Raw genomic sequence first — 21,974 nt, forward strand, 5'->3', positions numbered from 1 at the left:
GTTTCTTTCTTTTTTTTTTAGATTTTATTTATTCATGAAAGAGAGAGAGAGAGAGAGAGAGGCACGCAGGCAGAGGGAGAAGCAGGCTCCATGCAGGGAACCCGACACAGGACTCGATCCCGGGACTCCAGGATCACACCCTGGGCTGAAGGCAGGAGCCACCCAGGGATCCCCAACCCAGTGGGTTTCTTCACGCTTTCTCCTTGTCTGTATTCCCACACTGACACTATTCAATCATGGCTGCTGAATTTTTTTCTTTCACTGCATTTCTTGTAATATGATCATATCATATCTCTTGTTAAGTTTAAAAATCTTAGTTCCTTACTCAGCCACTTGGGATTAGAAGGAAACTAATACTTTAAATCCTTCAGTTAATAATCCCCCCAAATGACTATTCTTTAGTTTCTATCTTATTTTCTGGACCAGAGTATTAGAACCTTATGTTTCATCTAGAAGTCTGTTTTAGTCCTCTATGTATTGCCTTCCTTTCTTGTTTAAATTTAGAATGTGGAGGAGCATCTGGCTGGCTCAGTTGGTAGAGCATGAGACTCTTGATGCTGTGGTCCTGAGTTCAAGCCCCACATTGGGCACACAACACATCTCACTTAAAAAAATTTTTTAAGGGACGCCTGGGTGGCTCAGCAGTTGGGCAGTTGCCTTCGGCTCAGGTCATGATGCTGGGATCCAGGATCAAGCCCTGCATCAGGATCCTTGCACGGAGCCTGCTTCTTCCTCCACTGCCTGTGTCTCTGGCTCTCTGTGTCTCCCATGAATAAATAAATAACATCTTTAAAAATATATATATATAAAGAAAAATCTTAATCTGGAGTGCTTTCTCCAAATCTATGAGCCAGAAATATTAAAAAGTAATGTGAGATAAAAAAAAAAAAAGTAATATGAGTTTGGTACAGGAGCAAATTTCCCTGTGATAGTCTGCATTTGCCTTTTTACTCTCTCTTCCAGCAGCAGATGGATGGGGAAAGAAGGGAGTAGAAACATTTGATCTTCTGTTATTTCCTGAAACCTTTCCAAGAGAACCTCTGCAGATTAATTTTGTCCTTTGGGTGAAATAAAATTAATGTCCCAAGAGCCACTCTAAAATTTTAAGCCTTCTTCTTCAGGCACTGGGTTCAGTATTTTGAACTACTGCAATATTCACTGTGTTAGGGCAGCCTGGGTGGCTCAGCGGTTTGGTGCCTGTCTTCAGCCCAGGGTGTGATCCTGGAGTCCTGAGATCGAGTCCCACATCGGGCTCCCTGCATGGAGCCTGCTTCTCCCTCTGCCTGTGTCTCTGCCTCTCTCTCTCTGTCTCTCACATGAATAAATAAAATCTTAAAAAACAACTAAATTCTTTTTTTTTTAATTTTTTTTATTTTTTTATGATAGTCACAGAGAGAGAGAGAGAGGCAGAGACACAGGCAGAGGGAGAAGCAGGCTCCATGCACCGGGAGCCCGACGTGGGATTCGATCCCGGGTCTCCAGGATCGCGCCCTGGGCCAAAGGCAGGCGCCAAACCACTGCGCCACCCAGGGATCCCAAAAACAACTAAATTCTTAAAAAAAAAAATTCACTGTTATGGAAAGGCTTCATTCTCTGTCTTTAACTTTTCATATTTTCATGTTTAAGAAACCTGCCACTGACACTATTTCCCCCTGAGAAAACAAAGGGAAATCTCTACCGTTATCATTAAAGCCACGTTTTCCTCCAACACTAGCTTTGACTTGATTGCATTTTATTCCTAATGTAAAATAGCCCTTTTGCTACTACAAGTGCAAATCGATCACCAGGTCACCCGTTTAGCTATCAAAGAGGTACACCGGTGGCAAAAGGAGCTCCTCCTTGGAACTTGGGGAAGAATTTCAGGGCTTCAGGGTTTTCAAACCATCCACACTTCTTGCGAAGGGGCCTGCGGGCCACAGGCTTGACGTCCTGCGCCGACACCCATGCGCCGCCCAAGAATGTTCTCGAAGCACGCATACCTTTCCTTGAGTCAACTGTCAAGTCAGACTGCTTTTCCCCTCTTAGATCTGGAACCCAGGTCGGTTTATCTGCAAAAAAAAAAAAAAAAAAAAAAAAAAAAAAAAGGCCCTTATTAAACCTTCCATTCTTTCTCTGCTAGCATTAAAGTGGGGAAACACAACCTGCCGCATCAAATTGCAGACAGCGGTGAACAGTCAGGGCTGGCAACATAGTGCGGGTAATCAAGACACAAGGTGGGGGGCGCCGGGGGGCCTCTGGCTCAGCTGGTGACCCCGGGGTCCTGGGTTCGAGTTCTGCACCAGGCTCCCTGCGGGGGGCCTCCTTCTCCCTCTGCCTGTGTCTCTCATGAATAAACAAATAAAATCTTTTAAAAAAACACACACACGACGGGGATGTGGGCCCAAATTCGGTAAGACTAGTGACTGCATGTTTTTTAAGTATCACCGTGCGGGGCGCGGGGCGGGGCTCTCGGAAGGGGAGCGAGCCGACTCTCGTCTTCAGGTGTCTCCGGCGGTGGCCCTTCCATCCGCAGACGCACAGCCTGCTCCGAGGCCCCGGTCTCCCCTCCTTCAAGCAAACCCCCAACTCACCTTTCCCTGATGCCCCGAAGCCGCATCCATCACTCCCACTTTCAGAAACGACTGCCAGCGCGCAGGCGCGGAGGTCGCCCCCGCCTCCCCCGAAGGGGTAAGTCCTGCGCAGGCGCAGTTGCTCCGGCCCGCCTCCGCGTCGCGCCGAGCTTCTCCCGAGAGCAAAGGCTGACCGCCCCGCGCGTTGCGTGTTTTGCCCTGCGACCGCGTCGCGCAGTCTGACGTGTCTGTCACGTCACTTCCGCCCCCTCCCGGGAGGCGGCGCTGGGCCGGTGGCAAGCCCCCGGAGGGAGCCGCAGTAGTACGACGGAAGATGGCGACGAGCGGCGGCGAAGAGGCGGCGGCGGCGGCGCCGGCGCCCGGGGCCTCGGCGACGGGGGCGGACACAACCCCGGGCTGGGAGGTGGCGGTGCGGCCCCTGCTGTCCGCGTCCTATTCCGCCTTCGAGATGAAGGAGTTGCCGCAGCTGGTGGCCTCAGTCATCGAGAGGTACCGGGCGGCGGCCCCGGCGAGGCGGGCGCGGGGGGGGAGGGGAGGCCGCGCCGGATCGTCTGCACCCGCGTCCCCGGGCCGCCGCGCGCCGCTTGGCGACCCCGGGCCCCCGGCCGCGGCTTCGGGGCCCCGGGATCCCGGCGGACGAGGGCCGGCCGGGGGCTCCTCCCGCCGGCCCGGGTAGATGATCTGTGCCTCGGTTTCCCTCCTGAGCAAAACTTTTGGAGACGCCTTCTCGAGAGGGCGTGGCCGGCCCCGTGTGCGAGTGACTGAGACGCCGGGCGCTGCTGGCGGAGAACGTCCCCGGGGCCGCCCCCCCTGCGCTAAGGTCACAGCGCTGATGAGTCTGCAGTTCTCGCCCGCGCTCACCCCCCTGGCCTGCGCCCGAGCGGGGCCTCGGGGTGCAAGCTGGAGGTGGGCCGCACGATTTAGTAACGGTCTCCCCGCGGTGCCGTGATCGCCGGGGGCACGTGCTGCTCCTGTGCCTGGAGCCGCCGGCGACCACGCAGGATGTGTCTTCAGGCCGCGCTTGGTGTCTGTGGCTGCTGTAACGGTCTAGGAGGAAACCGTGTCCGTGGGAGTCGGAGGTCACTTTCCCACGGAAACCGTGCCCTCCGCGTTCTCTCTCCCTCTCTCTCCCTCTCGCAATAGAATATCCTTAGATTTTGTTACAGACAGGAACCCTCCTCTGTTGGTTTGGTGTTAACATGGTTTTGTCATTTTGTATCGAGGTCCTAGATCGTGATAGTTTGTGTTCCTAGGAGGCCGGGGATACCAGAACGCCTGTCTTCCTGACTCGACCTTGCTCAGAGGAGTCTGTTCTTTGGTTTCATGGTAGACGTGCTTTTCTTTTTTCTTTTCTTTTTTCTTTTCTTTTCTTTTCTTTTTTTCTTTTCTTTTCTTTTCTTTTCCTCTTCTCTTCTCTTCTCTTCTTTTCTTTTCTTTCTTTCTTTTTTTTTTTTTTTTTTTTTTAAAGGCAGTCTCACTTTTATTTTACTACTCAAACCTTACTTCAGCCATCCCGCAGTTGCTGCCTGGGTCACTTTAGCTTCTGGCCAACAAGGGTGTATCTCAGTGTTCTCCACGTTGGAAATCGCTATTCTTATTCAAGGGAGGCCCCATGACTTGACAAATTGTTTATGATAGTGCCTGCTGTTAGGTTTGTGGTGCCTTGGGTACACGTTTGTTTGTTTATTTATTAAGTTGGAATAAAATGACGACTGGGTTTGGTAAATTCACAGTTTGCTTTACAGATGGGTTTTCCTACCTAATTATTAAATCAGGAAAGTTTTTTTTTTTTTTTTTTTTTTTAAGATTTTACTTATTTATTCATGAGAGAGACACACACATACAGAGGCAGAGGCAGAGGGAGAAGCAGGCTCCCTGCAGGGAGCCCCACGTGGGACTCCATCCTGGGTCTCCAGGATCACACCTTTGCGCTGAAGGCAGGCGCTAAACCGCTGAGCCACCCAGGGATCCCCAAATCGGGAATGTTTTAAAGATGGAAACCAAGTACCAAGATACCGCTCTCAGGTTATGGCCTCTCTTTAACTTGCTTTATTTTTTTATTTTTTTATTTCTTTTCTTTAACTTGCTTCAAACATTTGGTTTGGCGGCATTTTTCCTGCATTATGCTCATCAGGTGACTTGTAATGGACACTGCTTCACTCTAGAACATTTGCTTTTATTTATTTATTTCACCCCAAAGATTTTATTTTTGAGTCATCTCCACCCCTAACGTGGGACTCATCCACAAACCTGAAATCAAGAGCGGCTCACCCTACTGAGCCAGCCAGGCACTCCTGCTTTTATGTTTTTTCTGGACAGGAGTTGAGTCGGTTACAAAGTCATTTGCTGACAGCCTCCTGTTCATCCCGTGTTCAAGTCATCTTTTTGAAACTATATAATGGTTTAGCAACTCTGTCCGGCTTGTAAAAGGACCCAAAACCCAATACATGAACTAGATGTGAATTTTGCCAAACAAGTGACTGCTTCCTTCTGCACCCTAAGATAATCAAGTGTTGCCTGTGTTTGTAGACACTAGTAAGAACTCTCTTCACCATTTAGAAAAGAAATCCAAACTAGTGGATGTTTAGTGACAAAAACTTTTTGTTGTAAGGCAAGATCCCTGAAGTCTTGGTTCTGGTTTTATTGCTAAGTTCACTTTGAAAGCCTGTTATGTGTCCTCCCGAGGCTCTATGAGAGTAATATAATCCTAAGAAAACTTTTCAAAAGAAATCTCTGACTTTCACGTTCTTTTACAGTTAAAAAAACAAACATATTACTGTTCAGCTTGGTGTAGAGCAGAGGTCAGCACACTTGTTTTGTAAAGAGGCAGAGAGTAAATATTTGCAGGCTATACATTCTCTGTGTGGAGTAGTCAACTTGGTCATTGTATAGCAAAAGCAGCCTTATACAGTAAGTAAATGAATGGTTGTGGCTGTTTTTCCAAAATCTTATTTATGGACACTGAAATACGAACTTCATATATTTACATGTCACCAAATAGCTTTAAAATTTTTTTCAGCCATGTGAAAACTGCAGAAACATTCTTAAATATAGGCTGTTACAAAAACAGTGCCAAACCCTGATTTAGAGCACAAAAATTAGTACCCTGTTACTTTCTCATAAGTTTTTTGCCTTTTAAAAAAAATGAGGGGCACTTGGAAGGCTCAGGCGGTTAGATATCCAACACTTAATTTCGGCTCAGGTCATGATCTCAGGGTGGTGAAATGGAGCTCAGAATGGAGTCTGCTTGAGATTCTCTCTCTCCTGAGCAGCCCGGGTGGCTCAGCTGTTTGGCGTCGCCTTCAGCCCAGGGCCTGATCCTGGAGACCTGGGATCGAGTCCTCCATTGGGCTCCCTGCATGGAGCCTGCTTCTCCCTCTGCCTGTGTCTCTGCCTCTCTCTCTCTCTCATGAATAAATAAATAAGTAAATATCTTTTAAGAATTAAAAAAAGAGATTCTCTCTCTCCTGCCTCTGCATCCCCTGCTCTGACACTGTCTAAATAAATAAATAAAGTCTTAAAAAGTGAAACGAGGGTGTCAGAATTGTGGATGTATTTTTTTTTCAAGACTATTTTTATTTATTCATGAGAGACAGAGAGAGGGACAGACACAGTCAGAGGGAGAAGCAGGCTCCATGCAGGGAGCCCCATGCAGGACTTGATCCCAGGACTCTGGGATCATGCCCTGAGCTGAAGGCAGGCACTGAACTATCCAGGCGTCCCTGTGGAAGTATTTCTTGACTATAGAGTTATGGCCACCAAATTTAGAACCAGATCAGAGTCAGCACTGTACAGGTACTATTGTGGGCTTTATTTTGTAGGTAATCAAAGGTTCAGGTGTCTAGGCCGCTACTTTATTTCTGGGGTTGCTGCTCCCATCTGGGGTTCCCCTTTTTATTGTCATGACTGCCATGTTTTTCTTCCTTGCCTCTAGGGACCTTCTGTTTTTCTGTTGCAGTCTACTACTCTCTGTTTCCCTTTTAGATATCCTGGCTCCATCATTGCCAGCTCTACCTTTCCATCTGACAGCCTGCTTGTCCATTGAATTCCTCCCCATTTGACTGTTGGGGATGATGACTTGCCCTGAGACTGCTTCGTGCTCCACCGTTCCGCTTGCCATCTGTAGTCTTTCATACCTTTATTATGTTTTTTTAAAATAAAGATTTTTATTTATTTATTTCATAGCTTTATAATTGGAATTGAACTTGGTGTTTGAAGAAAAGGTAGATACAATTTCTAGGTCTAGACCCTGTTTATTAAGTTTGACTTTGTAACCAAAATGTGAAACAAAGGAGGAATAGATTAGCATAGATAAATTGGGAAGCATACTCAAAAATGTCCTTTGACTTTTAAAAGAAAAACATATGTGAGTTTACTTAAAAGAGATGTTCATTTTTATTTTTACTGCCTGTTGCTAGCATGTCTTCTAGTATTAAAGATTGAAAATCTTTACAGTGTCCCTACTTTTCCAGACCAGAAATGGAGCTAGAACTAGTTCAATGGAGCACATGCCATATTTGGGATTAATTAGTATAATTGCTGAATGTAATCTTATGTTTTAAGGTACTATCAAATACAGAATTCCTTTCTTAACTCTTTGTAAGATAGGTTGGTGATCATGATTGTCATCGAACACTTTGACTCTTTGTAGATTACTAAAACAGGAAAAAAGAAAAACCAAAAAAACCCCTTTCCCATGAGCCAGTCCTTCCTAGGCTGTCCTGGCCTCCTTACTGATAAGTCTGTTTCGGTCTCTGCCTCCCAGGTGTTTAATAAAATTTAGGCCAGAGAGACCTACTTGGGAAGGTGGAAGCTGTTACAAAATCCATATTAGATAGTGTTCATCTATTTCTTAAATATCTTAAAAGGGAGAATGGGATACACAAATGCCAGTCTTCTGAATTTACATGCTGCAGGACAGAAATTCATGATTGATTTACAGGAAGAAGAAAAGCCTGCCACCAAGTGATGGAGTGTAATTGTGAGATTAGTCCTCATGGCTGGTTAATTTCTTAGTGTCACATTCACCACAGATTTGTCAGGAGTATGGGGATCTGAAAGCTTTTAGTTCTTTGGTTACATGTGTATTACTCTGTGACACAGCAGATGTTCAGTCAGCATATATTTTTTAATGCTGTTATTCTTTAAGTATATTTAATATGCTTGCTTGTTTCCTGGCTGTAAGGAATCATAATAGATTCTGTTCTTGGGGGTTTATGAGTCTGATGAAGGGAAAGGGGTTTGTGGAGTTTCCACAGTTTAGAAAAGAGATGTAAATAGTATCTAGGGGGAGAAGGGAGGTGAATCTGTAGTCTTTATTTTGTCCTCTTGGATTTCCACCTCTTCCTAAAAAAAGGCTAGATATTTCCAGACTTGAGGTAGTTCTTTTTTACTTACATGTCAAATTGGATTTCTCTGACCTGGCTGTACTGTAGCTGCTGTTTCTCTTTGTACTCTGCCTCACATTTATTTTGTATGGAATATAAACGTTTTAGAAAAATTCTGTGTCTCTCAGCAGTGTTTTAGCCCCAGTGGTGGTGTGGTTGGAATGTTTGTTAGAAGAAGCAGATGTTTGAGGAAGATAGCTTGACTGCCCAGAGGAGAGATGTATTTTTACCTAGAAGTCTTATTTTCCTTTCTCTTTGTTATATTTGCCTGCAGTTCTTCATTCTTCCCCATTCCTACCTAACTTCTTGCCTTTTGTCCCATTTTTTCTATTTCTTTGCGTCTTCTGGTATCTTGGTGTCTGTCAGATTCTTGGGGAATGAGGGTGGCAGCAAGTCTTTATTAGGTGACTCATACATGCTTGCTTCTTTAAAATCAAGAGATATGATATTGTCCTTTGGGCCACATATCCGCACGTCTCCTTACTCCTTCAAGTCTTTTCTTTTTTTTTTTTTTTCCTTCAAGTCTTTTCAAATTAATTTTCCCAGGTTCATCCTTAGTTGCCCTGAGCAAATTATAAGTGCAGTTTGAGAGTGCTCCATTTTTTTGGATGCCAGTGTCCATCTTTCCTCAAAGTGCATTCTTGTTTCTTTATTGGAATAAGGCAGTTGTGTATTTCTAGGGCAGGAACCAAGAACCAAGGTTTGTTAAATCACAGTGGGGCCTCATTGAACCAGGCAATTAAATGAGTTTATTCTTGCATATTGGATGTATTTCACTATCTGAATGGAAGTGAAAGCAACAGAGTAAGTTCATCCTCTGGGTGGGCAGTTTTTGTCTTAATTCTAGTAAGCCTGTCCAGCTGAAAAACACGGGGATAAGCAGCTCTGAACTTTTGAAATAAGACAGTAAATGACTCAGTGAAATATATCAAATTACAGGGTGAGAAAACCTTAGAACAATGACTAAGAAAATACAAGGATGGAATGAAGGAACAACTAAGTATATGAGGTAGAAGCAGGGGATTTAGTAGAGATTTTTCTGCTGAGTAGAATATGACCTGGACCAGTGTGTTGGCCACCAGAAACTGAGCATTACTTGGTGTTTAAAAGGTTTTCGTTTCCTCCTTTTTGTCCATTTGACAAATAGAAATGATCGTTGGTGGGCAGGAAGACCCTTGCGCATCATAGATGCTCCATAAATATTTTTTCTTGGTGAAAGTTACTCTGAGATAAGGAACTGATCTTTGCTAAATCCCCGTTTATCCTAGATAAATCCCCACATAGCAAAGTGTTCGCAATGCCAGACTCTTAAGTGCTATTTGAGGTGATTCATCACTCACACTGGCACCTCCCCAGTGTTGAACTTGTCTTTTTGGCTCTTGTGTTCATTTGGCAAGTGAATAGAGTCCTGACTGTGTACATTTCCCTTCCTAGGCTGATACTTCTGGTTGGAGAATTAATTCGCTAAGGAAACTGTTTAGCCACAGCCCTCTGTCCCCCCCCTCCCTTTTAAAAATATTTTATTTATTTATTCATGAGAGACGGGGGTGGGGGAGAGAGAGAGAAGGGCAGAGAAAGAGGGAGAAGCCTGCTCCTTGAGCAGGGAGCCTGAGGCGGACTCAACCTCAGGACCCTGGGATCACGACCTGAGCCAAAAGCAGACACTCAAGGGACTGAGCCACTCAGGCTCCCTGTTCTTTACCTTTAATAAAATACATTTTGTTTTATTTTGTTTACATTGTCATTTTGTTTCATGGGTTGTGGATTAGCATATGATTTGACAGAAGGACATAAATGTGTATCTATCTCTAAGATCTAGTTGGGCTCTAGATTTTCACAGAAGAGGGCAATTTCCTCAGCTCAAGATAAGGGATGTGATTAAAACCCCTGAATTTGTTGTGATCTACCTGTGTCTTGGTTGGGAGTGGGATGATACTTGGTGAAGTTTGGGTTTTAGCACTGATCAGGTGATTTCTCCCCAGGTTATTGATTCTTGCATTGTGGACTGGTCTTTGGTCTTCAAAATGGATTTCTGTGACCTGTATTCCCACTAACAGTATTTTGAGTGCTCCAGTCTCCTCCCTTTTGGTCAGCACTTGACACTATTAGCTTTTGGTCTTTGCCAACCAGTAATACAGGACAAAATACAGGCATCCTGTAATGTTTTTACTTGTACTTATTTAATTCTAAATGGGTTTGAAAATGTTCCCTGCCTATTAGCTTTTGTCACTCCCTAAGCCTGATACCTTGAGCAAGGTGTTTACTTTTAATTTGCTAAGGTTCACTTTCCGTCTTGAATATAGGGATGATAACAGTGCCTCCCAAATGGGGCTGTTGTAAGGATTAAGTATAGTAATGCCTATAAAAGGATGGGGTATCTGGCATATAGGAAGCACTAAGTAAATGCTAGCTGAATTATCTTCTTTGCAGTGAATCCGAAATCCTGCACCACGAGAAGCAGTATGAGCCCTTCTACTCCTCTTTTGTTGCACTTTCCACACACTATATTACAACAGTTTGCAGCCTCAGTGAGTATTCCATTCTTGTCACTCCCTTTCTGAAGGCTTGGAGGGGTGGTGGTTGGGTCTCCTCTTTGTGGGGTGTCTCAACAGGTTGTGAATGAAGTCTGTATTTAAGCACTCCTGAGCTGTCCTCCCAGCAGGGCAGACCACTGTCAGTCTGATAAGGCTCTGGAAGTCCATTTACCTAGGCCAACCAAGATGGATTTAAAAAGGACTTGGTTTGGACACTTGCTTCATAACCCATTAAGTTAATTTTCTTTACCATCTTAATCAAAAGCATTTTATTGATTTCATACATGCACATGTAATTATTAGTGTGTTAATTCCTGAGGCTTGAGGGGAATGGGCGGATACTGACCTAGGGTTCATGGCCACTCATGAAAGCTCTGTTATTCCTTATTTGGTTTTGATGAGAAAGTAAATTCTACTTTTGTATTCTCTGGTATGTCAAGGGATTTCAGTTTCAGTTCCCTATCTTTTTTTAAGATTTTATTTATTTATTCATGAGAGACACAGAGACAGAGAGGCAGAGACACAGGCAGAGGAAGAAGCAGGCTCCATGTAAGGAGCTTGACGTGGGACTCGATCCTGGGTTTCCAGGATCACGTCCCGGGCTGAAGGCAGTGCTAAATCGCTGAGCCATCTGGGCTGCCCAGTTCCCCATCTTTTAAACATTTTTTTACCCTTATTTTCTACTATTTCTGAATTTTTGCACTTTTATTTGTTTAAAAAAATCCTAACTCAGAGAATTCTGAATAATGCTAATTTGTTAACTTAAATAGTTTGCTAAGTAAGTAAAATGAAGGGAAGCTATAGGGTTGCTGGATAACCTTTGTGTGCAGTGCTGTTTATTATAGGCATTGGCTGCTGGTGGAGGAATTACTTTTAACTTTGAGAAGTTTTGTGTAGGAAGCCCCTTGTAAAAGGTATTCAGAATCTATGGAAAAGGAGAGGTAGTATATTCTAGTAGTTAGTGCATGAACTCTAGAGCCAGACTTCCTGGATTTGATTCTAGCCGTATGACTTTGGGCAAGTCACTTAAGCTCTCCGTGGTGTAATTTCCTGATCTGTTGCGAAAAGGAGGGGGAGGGGATAATAATACTACCTACTTCAAAATGGTCGTTTAAGGATTGAGTGGGTTAATATAATATATTTGAAGTGCTCAGTGCTTACTGTGATGTATTTCCTATTATAATTAATTTCCAGTAAATGTAAGATAGGTTGATCTAGAAGTAGTAGATAGTTATCTGCCAGGATCCCTTTGTTTGGCCCTTGGATTGTTGGTTCTGAATGATTATTGTCATAGAATGGCTCTGGAAATGCTGGACACTGGCACTTGGGAATTGTCTGGTTTGATATACTGACTATGAGGCTGACCAAGCTGTGGTGGTCTGAGGTTAATTGAAGTCCATTCCTTTCCTAGTTCCCCGGAACCAGCTTCAGTCGGTGGCAGCAGCCTGTAAAGTCCTGATCGAGTTTTCTCTCCTGCGTCTGGAGAATCCAGATGAGGCTTGTGCTGTGTCCCAGGTGAGAGTGATGGGCTCATTTGCAGCCCTTATTTCAAGGTAGGACTGTGACAGACTAGTGGAATGATGGAGAAGGGTGGCATAGGGTAGGGGTTGGTGAACTTTTCCTGTAACAGGCCAGACAGTGAACAATTTGCTGACCATTAGTCCCTGTTGCAACAGTCTCTCTCTTTTTAAAATCTGCCTTTGTAGTATGAAAGCAGCCACAGACAATACATAAATGAGCAAGCATAGCTGTGGTCCAGTAAACTTTATTTACAAAAACAGGCAGTGGGCTGAATTGGAACTGTGGTTTGCCAGCTTCTTGTATAGAGGGCTGCAGAGGCTTTTGCAAAGATTGCAAACTTCCATGTTTCCATGGGTCAGGCAAATAACGTAAAATGAGTGAAGTATGCCAGTTGGAAAGGGTGCCTGACCCAGCTACAAAGGGCCAATCATTGTGTGGCATCAGCTGATTGTTGCCAGGTAGAGGTAGAGGTAGAGACTCAGTTACTGTGTCTTGTGCATTATTGAGAGATAAGAAATCTAGTTTTGTATATTAAACCTTCCATGTTTTAAAAAGTTAGCTATAACTTCAAATAAAAAAATAAAAATCCAAGAGCAACACTGTGAGAATAAGACACATTTGCAAGCCAGACATGGTCTGAGGACCATCAGCATGTGATCTCTGCTTTATTGTTTTCCCCAGTCTCAGTTCTTGATAAGAACCTAAATTTGGCTGTACGCCAGTTTGAAGTCCCAGGGGAGTAGTATCTTCTGAAAGATATACTTGATTTTAGGTTTTTTTTTTGTTTGTTTTTTTAAAGATTTTATTTATTTATTCATGAGAGACAGAGAGACAGACAGACAGACAGACAAGGGAAGAGGGAAGAGAAGCAGGGTCCATGCAGAGAGCCCAACACGGGACTCGACCCCGGGACTCTAGGATCACGCCAAAGGGAGATGCTGAACCACTGAGGCACCCAGGTGTCCCATTGAATATATTTTCTTTTCAGAAACACTTGATTCTCCTCATCAAGGGCCTGTGTACTGGCTGTAGCCGACTAGACAGGACTGAAATGATAACGTTCACGGCAATGATGAAATCAGCCAAGCTGCCACAGACAGTGAAGACGCTCTCAGATGGTGAGCGTTTATTTGCCAGGCCTAGTTCTCTGACTGCTTCCCCGGCCAGCTGTTTTCCTGCATTGCCTTCTAGTGGCACTATGCTCATTCCTGTTGTTGGTTTTATACTTGCAGTGGAAGACCAGAAAGAGCTGGCCTCACCAGTAAGCCCAGAACTGAGGCAGAAGGAGGTCCAGATGAATTTTTTGAACCAGCTGACATCAGTTTTCAACCCTAGAACTGTAGCATTACCGCCTGGAGGTCCACACACTCCAGTGAGTTACTCCAGCAAAGTGTCCTCATCCCATGGGAGTTTTAAGAGATAATACTAGAAAAAGTAACATGTATCTTATATTTGTGATGTGGAATGATGTATGTGCCTAGGGTAGAAAGCCAGTAGAAAAATACAATCCAAAAAAAGGGGAAAACTTCCCCTAACTTTCTGCCCACTGTTGATACTATTCTGATGATCATTCTTCTAAAATTTCTCAATATAAATAAATAGATATAAACAACACGTGTGCTTTTCTGTGAAAGACATCACACTCTCTACTAGTTGTAGAATGTATCTTTGTATATTTTTCTCCTGCTCTTGGGACAATAACTTGTGTTTTCCCTAACATTAGAGAGGGATTTCCTTCCCCCATCATTAACTGGGGAGTCTGCAGAGTACCCCTTAGAACTTCTTGGGCACTTGGTTTGATTCCAAAATGCAGGGCAGCAGTTGACAGATGATAGTATCATGATAGGCCTTTCAGATCCTTTGTTTCTCTTTAGGCCGAAGGAGAAAATGATGAGCAGTCATCCACAGATCAAGCCTCTGCTATCAAAACCAAGAATGTGTTTATAGCTCAGAATGTGGCTAGTCTTCAAGAGCTTGGTAAGACTCTTAATTATTGTCACAAAGCTGGTTCTCTGCTTTCAAAAATTCCGTAAGTGGAAAAGAAGCAGCAGCCAGATGCCCGTTGGTAAAGTTGAGCCCTGTCATTAATGCAGGTGGCTCAGAGAAGCTACTGCGCGTGTGTTTGAACCTGCCCTATTTCCTGCGCTACATCAATCGGTTTCAGGATGCAGTGTCGGCCAATTCTTTCTTCATCATGCCGGCCACAGTAGCAGATGCCACTGCTGTTCGCAATGGGTAAGGTGCTCCAGGGTGTGTGCTTTTTTTTCTAATGCTGCTCTCAAAAAGAGAAACTGGTTAGTCTTTTTTTTTTTTTTGGCATGCCAACTTTCTTTAATTATCATATTATAGAAGCAAGGGATTCAAAGAGATGCTTTGGTTAACCTCCTCTCCTTCATGTTCTAGTTTTCATTCACTGGTGATTGATGTAACCATGGCGTTGGATACTCTGTCTCTGCCTGTGTTGGAACCCCTCAATCCTTCTCGTCTGCAGGATGTGACAGTTCTCAGCCTAAGTTGTCTGTATGCAGGTGAGAGGTTATGATGTCTGATTTCATTTTTTCAGTTAAGCACAAGTATACTTTCAGAAAATCATGAGATCCTCCTGAGTGCTCTGCTGTCTCCCTGTTACTTGGGCCTTTGTCCCTGAGGGTCATCTAAAGTCTCGTCTAGGTGAAATGAGGTCTGCATAGGAATCTTGTAAGTTATCCAATTGTACCACTGCTGGTGGTGTGTTATGTGCATATTTATTTTCATAGTATGCGCAGATAGTAAATGTTTACTAGGAAAAGCAAAACGCTAAGTGCTGTTTGGATATTGAGATAAATAACACGTAATCTGTGCCCTCAAGGAGCCTACATCGAGAACGGTTAGGGCCACGTGGAATCATATAAAATAGGAGATGATAGGGACACCTGGGTGGCTCAGCGGTTGAGCGTCTGCCTTTAGCTCGGAGCGTGATCCTGGAGACCAGGGATCAAGTCCCACATTGGGCTCCTTGCATGGAGCCTGCTTCCCCCTCTGCCTGTGTCTCTGCCTCTCTCTCTGTGTCTCTCTCATGAATAAATAAATAAAAATCTTAAAAAGGAGATGATAAAAGCCATCAGAAGGCTAGTGTAGTTGGGTGCACAAAGAAGGGAGAGATGGATGGAGTCTTGCTGTGGGAGCAGGTTTGAGGAAGCCTTCACGGAACAGGTGCTGTTTATAAGTACATGAGATGTTATCCTTCATGCTCCCACAAAGTCCCCTTTCTTCCTGCTGCTCATGCTGCCTTGAAAGTGGGGACTGACAGCTGCTGTTTACTCTCTTTTACGTTATGATGACCGTGACTTTTTAATCCAATTCACTGATCCTTGGTTTTAAATACTATAGTCCTGGTGTGTCTTGGAAGGTATAACAATTTCCGATGTTTACTTCGTTCTCTGAATGAGGATTTGTATAGCCTTAGTAACCTGACCTTGGGAACACCAAGAAATTGCCGAGGTTTGTCATCTCCCTGCATTGTTTCACTAGCTTTATTTGAACATCTGGATGCAAATAGGGATATAAAGAGGAAGGCGCCTTCAGTTGGGTAAAGCAGGAGTAATGAAGGAGTTCTTTTGATGTACCTGTAGGGCAGGTAGGATTGCAACTTGGCTATCCTGAGGCAGAGGCAGAAGCAGGACTCAAAGTATACTATAGTTTGGGGGAACATAGTAAGTGTGTGTGTGTGGGGGGGGGTGAAGGGAGAAGATATGTGTTTAGTGGGTATCCTGCAACCAGAGAGAAAGGAAACAATCACAGGGGTCTCAGAAATGCAGTCTAAGTCATTTGGACCATGTCCTATGACAGGAGAAACCACTGCAGATTCTGACCTATATCAAAGCAGCAACTTGCAGGATATTTTGGTGTGGGGAGATTTGGAGGCAGGAGAATTCTCTGTTAGGAGAATTTTTTGTAGTCGTTCAAGTGAGACATGATAAGAACGTGAGCTAGGGTAGTAGTGGTAGGAAGAGAAAGCTAAAGGTATGTGTGAAAATGTGTTCTCCCCCAGCTCACTTCTGGTGCTTATTTCCTCGTCCTCTGCTTTTGATCTTTGCAGTTTTAAGTTGGGGTTGTTTCAATTTTTAGGGAATTTCTTTGAGCATCATGTGGCCCTCAGTGTACTTAGTATTGGTTACAGAGTCCTTAACATTTTTTAGTTGGATTGAAGATCCCAGATTTGGCTTGTTGAAATTTGATGGCCTGGGATTTGATGTAAAGACAGGGATTTGGCCTTGGTATCTTTGAGGAACACCGAATGTGAAATGTATTTCCCCATGGTCTTGAAAAAATGGAAAGACGTCTTGTGATGTTTTAAAGTTAATAGGTTTTATTTTATTTTATTTTTTTAAAAGATTTTTAAATTTATTCATGAGAGACAGAGAGGCAGAGACATAGGCAGAGGGAGAAGCAGCAGGCTCCCTGCGGGGAGCCTGGTGCGGGACTTGATCCTGGGACCTCAGGATCACGCCCTGAGCCAAAGGCAGATGCTCAACCACTGAGCCACCCTGGTGCCCCAATAGGTTTTATTTTTAAAGCAGTTTTAGGTTTAGAGAGAAGTCGAGCAGGTCATACAGAATTTCCATCTACCTTCTCTCCCCAGTACCCCGTTTCCGTATTGTTCAGATTTTTTTCATTTTTAAGATTTTGCTTATTTATTCATGAGAAAGAGAGAGAAAGGCAGAGACATAGGTAGAGGGAGAAGCAGGCTCCCCACAGGGAGTCTACTGTGGGACTTGATCCAGGACCACGGGATCACGACCTGAGCCAAATGCAGGCACTCAACCACTGAGCTACTCAGGCGCCCCTTTATTTCATATGTTGTATTAACATGGTGCATTTGTTAAAATTGACGAACTCAGTATTTGATACATTATTATGATTTGTGAAGTCCATTGCTTAATCAGGATTTTCTCTGTGTTAGACAGTTCTGTGGGTTTTGACAAATGTATAGCATCCTGTGTTAATCGTCACTATGACACAGAATAGTTTCACCACTCCTGTACTCCACCTCGTAATCCCTCTTCCTACTTTCACCTCCTGGGAACCACTGATCTTTTTACTGTTTTTGGAGTTTTAATTTTTCCAGAATGCCCTAAAGTTGGAATCAATTATATAGTATGTTGCCTTTTCAGACTGGCTTCTTCCTTGTGGAGTGTGCATTTAAGTTTCTTCCCTGATTTTTTGTGACTTGATTGCTTACTTTTTTAAAGTGCTGAATAATATTCCTTGTATGGGTGTGCCATAGTTTGTGGTACGTCCACCTATTGAAGGCATCTCAGTTGCTTCCAATTGTGGCAGTTAGGAATAAAGCTACAGTAAGTATTTGTGAGCAGGTTTTTATGATTGCTGGACCTGATGGTAACATTGTCTAGTCTTGCTCTTGTGGATATTATTCTCAGTTGTCAAATCATGGAATGGCTTCAGGGTGGGTTATGTTTTCTATTTCTATTTTGGTGGACTCCTGGGACTGTGCCATGATTGGAATCTGTGCATCTTTCTTTTATTCCCCCCCCCAGGTGTGAGTGTGGCAACTTGCATGGCCATCCTGCATGTGGGTAGTGCCCAGCAAGTACGGACAGGGTCCACAAGCTCCAAAGAAGAAGACTATGAGAGTGATGCAGCTACGATTGTCCAGAAATGTGTAAGCCGTGCCTCCTTGTTCTGGGGGCCTCCCATCATTCAGTGAGGAGATAGTGCCAGGTCCACTCTTCCCAGGTCGAGAAAAGGACATGGAGTACTCTCCATACCCATCCCCTTGGGTAGCAGTTCTTGTGAAAGATGAGTCACTCAGTCTGCATGTATACTTGAAGGCTTGCTGTGTGTGTGTGTCAGTGCACTTTTAGCAAGACCTGCAGTGCATGAGATAGTCTCAGAGAATGATGAGTGTGTAAGACAAGTCCATGTGATACACCACGATCTGATGTGGGCCTGAGTGTGTTGCTTTAGATTGTGTGGAGTGGACATCTTTGAGAAGGTGACCCTTGAGCTATGAAGGTCAAGGAAAGTGTGATGGAATCATATCTTTAGAAAGTGCTTTAAGGATATTTAATTCTTTGAGCGAAATTAATTATGGGGATTAGCTTTTGTAATGAAGTACTCAGCTTGCTCAGATTTTTGTGTTTGTTGTTGGACAGCTTGAAATCTACGACATGATTGGACAAGCAATCAGCAATTCCCGTCGGGCTGGTGGAGAGGTGAGAAGTAGGTCTCTCTGTTCCATCCCTGTCTCATAGTTCTAAGATCCGTGTGTTTATACATTACTTTCATGCTTTTTCAACAGCATTATCAGAACTTCCAATTGCTGGGTGCCTGGTGTTTGTTAAACAGCTTGTTCCTCATATTGAACCTCAGTCCTACTGCCTTGGCTGATAAGGGGAAAGAGAAAGACCCTCTGGCTGCACTCCGAGTTAGAGACATCCTTTCTCGTACAAAAGAGGGAGTGGGCTCTCCTAAACTGGGACCTGGGAAAGGGTATGTGTCTCCTTGATTCATGTTTTGTTTTGTGTCTTTGCCATTTTATATTGATGGGGAGCTAGGGTAACCCCTCTCATCTTCACATCAGTAGAACAATTTATCTCCATACCTGATTGAATTTAACTAAAGTGATGATCACAGTCTCCTATCTCTATATCATAGCCTTGTGATTTTGGACATATTGTTCATTCTTTCCAAGCTTGTTTGCTTACCTCTAAGAGGGGGAAAGTGTCTGTGTAATGTACATTCTAGGGTTTTTATGAGGTTCAAAAAAAAAAAGGGTACTTTTGTTTTGTAAGATGGGCTGGTATGAGTTACAGTTCATTACTCACTTGCATGTTCAACCAATAAAGAGGATTCAATCAGGTCCTCTGGGCTTGCTTCCTAAAACATTTGCTACCATTTTGACAAAGTCTGGACAATGAGCCCTGCTTGCTTGGAGAGGAGTTAGAGATAGGACTTCCATGTGGCTCAAGGTTTTATTTTCTAAGTCTAGGCATTTCTGGATATTATTTATTCATTCAGTTCCTACCATGTACTGGGTTCTTTCCAGGCATTGAAGATGTGAAAGTATTCAATATCTGTGCTTCTATGGAACTTATTTCTAACTGGAGCAACAGTAAACAAATTAATAGGTTCATGATAGATTTTCATATGAGTGTTGTGAAGAAAAATAAGCCAGAACAAGGGGCTAGAGAGTCATAGAGGCTGTTATTTTAATTAGGATGGTGAGGAATGGGCTTTAAGGACAAGATGTAGAGAATACATGTGAGGTGACAGAGTGAGCCATGCAAATTTTGGGGGTAGAATTGTTTAGGTTTGGAGGTGGGGGTATGATTGGTATTTTTAGGAATCAGTAAGGTCAGTGTGGCTAAAGTGGAGCCCTCCAGGAGGGAGAGTGGTAGAAAGTTAGGTTATAGAGGTAGCTAGGGGCCAAATCTCCTAGGGCAAAGTATAATCTGTGTGTTAGAGGGTTTTCCCAAGGAGAGTGATCTAATCTGTTAGTTATTAGTGACCTGAGAACCTAGCTGCTGTGAAGAGAATAGACTGCAGTGTATAAGGTGGGAAGGAGGAAGAGTAGTTGGGAAGATGATGCATTATTCCAAACAAGAGATGAAGGCACTTGGAATAGGGTATTGGTGGGAAAGGCAGAGAGAAAAGGTCAAAGCAGCATGTATGTGTTTGGAAGGTACAGCTGACAGGATTTGCTGATGGCTTGCATATTAAGTGTGAACAATATGACATCGGAATTTTTTTTTTAAGATTTTATTTATTTATAGAGACCCAGAGAGAGAGAGAGAGAGAGAGAGAGAGAGACACAGGCAGAGACACAGGCAGAGGGAGAAGCAGGCTCCATGCAACAAGCCTGATGTGGGACTCGATCCCGGGTCTCCAGGATCACACCCCGGGCTGCAGGCAGCGCTAAACCGCTGCGCCACCGGGGCTGCCCGACATCAGAATTTTTTGACATGAACAACTGGGTTGTGTAATTTATGGAGGCCGGAGACACTGGCTTAGGAGTATCTTGGGTGGCCGGAAAGGGAAGAAATGTAGAATTCTGTCTTTGTCGTGGTGAGTTGAGGTGATTGTCAGACCTCTCTATGTGAGATGTTGAGTAGGCAGTTGGTATGGGCATCAGGAGTTCAAGGAGGAAGTCAAATTCTGGACCTCATTCAACAAATTATTCATTGAGTATCTTCTCTGTCAGTTCTGGAATGCTGTGATATATAAGAAAAGGACACATTTCTGAGAGAAGTGAAGAGATAAGTCAAATTGTATGTAGAGAGTATTACAGTAAGGGTATTTGGCCTGGTTGGAGAACTCAAGGCAGATTTCCTTGAGGAGGAACACTTAGCTGAAATTTGAAATAGACATTGGTAGATAGTAGAAACCAGGCAAAGAAGGGAAGTAAGAGAGAACAGTAGTTTGTGATTCTTGTGAGCTTCTGTCTTCACTCTTAGCACTCTAGCAGGAAATGGGAGGATGCCCAAAGGTCTATCCTTGGAAATAGTTATGTTTTAAAAATGGCTCGTTTCTTGACATTTCAAAAGAATATCTGTACTTTGTGTAAGTTACAAACCATAAGAAAGGGGGAAAAAGTCATTGCAAATTCTACCACCAAATTGATAAACATTCTTCCAGATATTTTTCAGTGCACGTATATAAGATGTGTATCTTTACAGAACACAATTGCCGTTAGAATATACTGTAGACAATTTTTCAGTGGCGCTGTTTGCAGATTCACTGTGTTTGTAATAGGCTGGTGGTATTCACTGTATAAACATGCTGTTGTTAACTAATTACCCTATTAAAACAGTTATGGCTATATTAAATTTTTTGTTTTGATAAATCTTCTAAAATGTAAATCTTTGTGAACTTGTTTAATTATCCACTGGGGGTAAATTCCCGGAAGTGTGAATGTTAGGACAAAAGTCACGCCTATTTTATGTAAAAATTTGCAATGTTTTACTAGCCTGTCTTTTTTTTTTTTTTTTTTTAAGATTTTATTGATTCATGAGAGACACAGAGAGAGAGGCAGAGACACAGGCAGAGGGGGAAGCAGGCTTCTGGTGGGAGCCCAATGCGGGACTTGATCCCGGATTCCAGGATCATGACCGGAGCCAAAGGCAGATGCTCAACCACTGAGCCACCTAGGCACCCCTACTAGCCTGTTCTGATTGAACTTTCACTAGCTCTGTGTGCGAATGTGCCCATTTCCTCAGGTGCTCTTTGACAGTGGCTGTCATTAATCTTCCTGTTTTTTAATATTAAAGGAGAAAGATGGCTATTATATCACTCCTACTTGTATTTTTTTGTTAGGATGACTATAACTGCCTGTGTCCTTTGCCCTAGTTTTCTCTGGTATTTGTCCTTTTTTCATTTTCTCATGAACATGAGCTCTCTGTATATTAGGTATGCTAATTCTTTGTCATGTGGTCATTTGGACAGAAAGAAAAAGTTTTACACATTAAATGTGAGTAAAACTTTGCTTTCATCCTCTTTGGTTTGTGACCAGATATAGAAGTGATTTTTACCTTTTTTCTTCTCAAAGAATGCCTTTTTTTAAAAACTTTATTGATGAGGGATTTATTATAAAAGACTGTAACCCTGAAACAGCCAGTTGGAAGAGATGCTTAGAGCAAGGTGTGGGGAAAGAGCACAGAGCATCCCTGCCCTCCCGTGTGCACTGCTCTCCCCACATCTCCCTGTATCCACCGGCCCAGAAGCTATCTCAAAAGAATGACCTTCAAAAAGTTCAGCCAGCCTTTGAATGTCAGCATCTTCAATTCATCCAGTAGTTTTGAACTGATAGTTTATATTTATTTATTTATTTATTTATTTATTTATTTATTTATTTATTGCTGCAAAAAGCTTTATTGTCTCCATTTGGTCCACGTTTTGGGAAAGGGCTCCAGGATGGTTAAAAAGCTGCCTAGTGGCTGCATGGGAAAAGGTTCAGGCACAAG

At 43.4% G+C, this 21,974-nt stretch overlaps 1 protein-coding gene and 1 long non-coding RNA gene across 6 annotated transcripts in view; one reads left to right on the forward strand and one right to left on the reverse strand.

The window, feature by feature from the left end:
• Positions 1-1,711: 1,711 nt before the first annotated feature.
• On the reverse strand, positions 1,712-2,881 carry LOC102153307. Its single transcript, XR_005356118.1, has 2 exons — positions 2,571-2,881; positions 1,712-2,048 (listed from the first exon to the last, which is right to left on the reverse strand). It is a non-coding gene; the product is annotated as an uncharacterized LOC102153307 (long non-coding RNA).
• Positions 2,869-21,974, forward strand: part of UBR4 (ubiquitin protein ligase E3 component n-recognin 4) — a 132,444-nt gene continuing 113,338 nt past the window's right edge. For 4 of the 5 annotated variants that reach the window (XM_038531798.1, XM_038531800.1, XM_038531802.1 and 1 more), the window contains exons 1-11: positions 2,869-3,059; positions 10,388-10,485; positions 11,903-12,006; positions 13,001-13,130; positions 13,245-13,384; positions 13,887-13,989; positions 14,106-14,247; positions 14,416-14,540; positions 17,550-17,674; positions 18,168-18,227; positions 18,314-18,504. In XM_038531798.1, coding sequence (XP_038387726.1) covers positions 2,884-3,059; positions 10,388-10,485; positions 11,903-12,006; positions 13,001-13,130; positions 13,245-13,384; positions 13,887-13,989; positions 14,106-14,247; positions 14,416-14,540; positions 17,550-17,674; positions 18,168-18,227; positions 18,314-18,504 — 1,394 coding nt within the window. In that variant the 5' untranslated portion in view covers positions 2,869-2,883. The remainder of the gene's footprint in view (positions 3,060-10,387; positions 10,486-11,902; positions 12,007-13,000; positions 13,131-13,244; positions 13,385-13,886; positions 13,990-14,105; positions 14,248-14,415; positions 14,541-17,549; positions 17,675-18,167; positions 18,228-18,313; positions 18,505-21,974) is intronic. The other variant, XM_038531801.1, reaches the window with a different exon arrangement.

This window comes from Canis lupus, chromosome 2 (assembly GCF_011100685.1).
Source record: "Canis lupus familiaris isolate Mischka breed German Shepherd chromosome 2, alternate assembly UU_Cfam_GSD_1.0, whole genome shotgun sequence".
Classification (NCBI taxonomy): domain Eukaryota; kingdom Metazoa; phylum Chordata; class Mammalia; order Carnivora; family Canidae; genus Canis; species Canis lupus.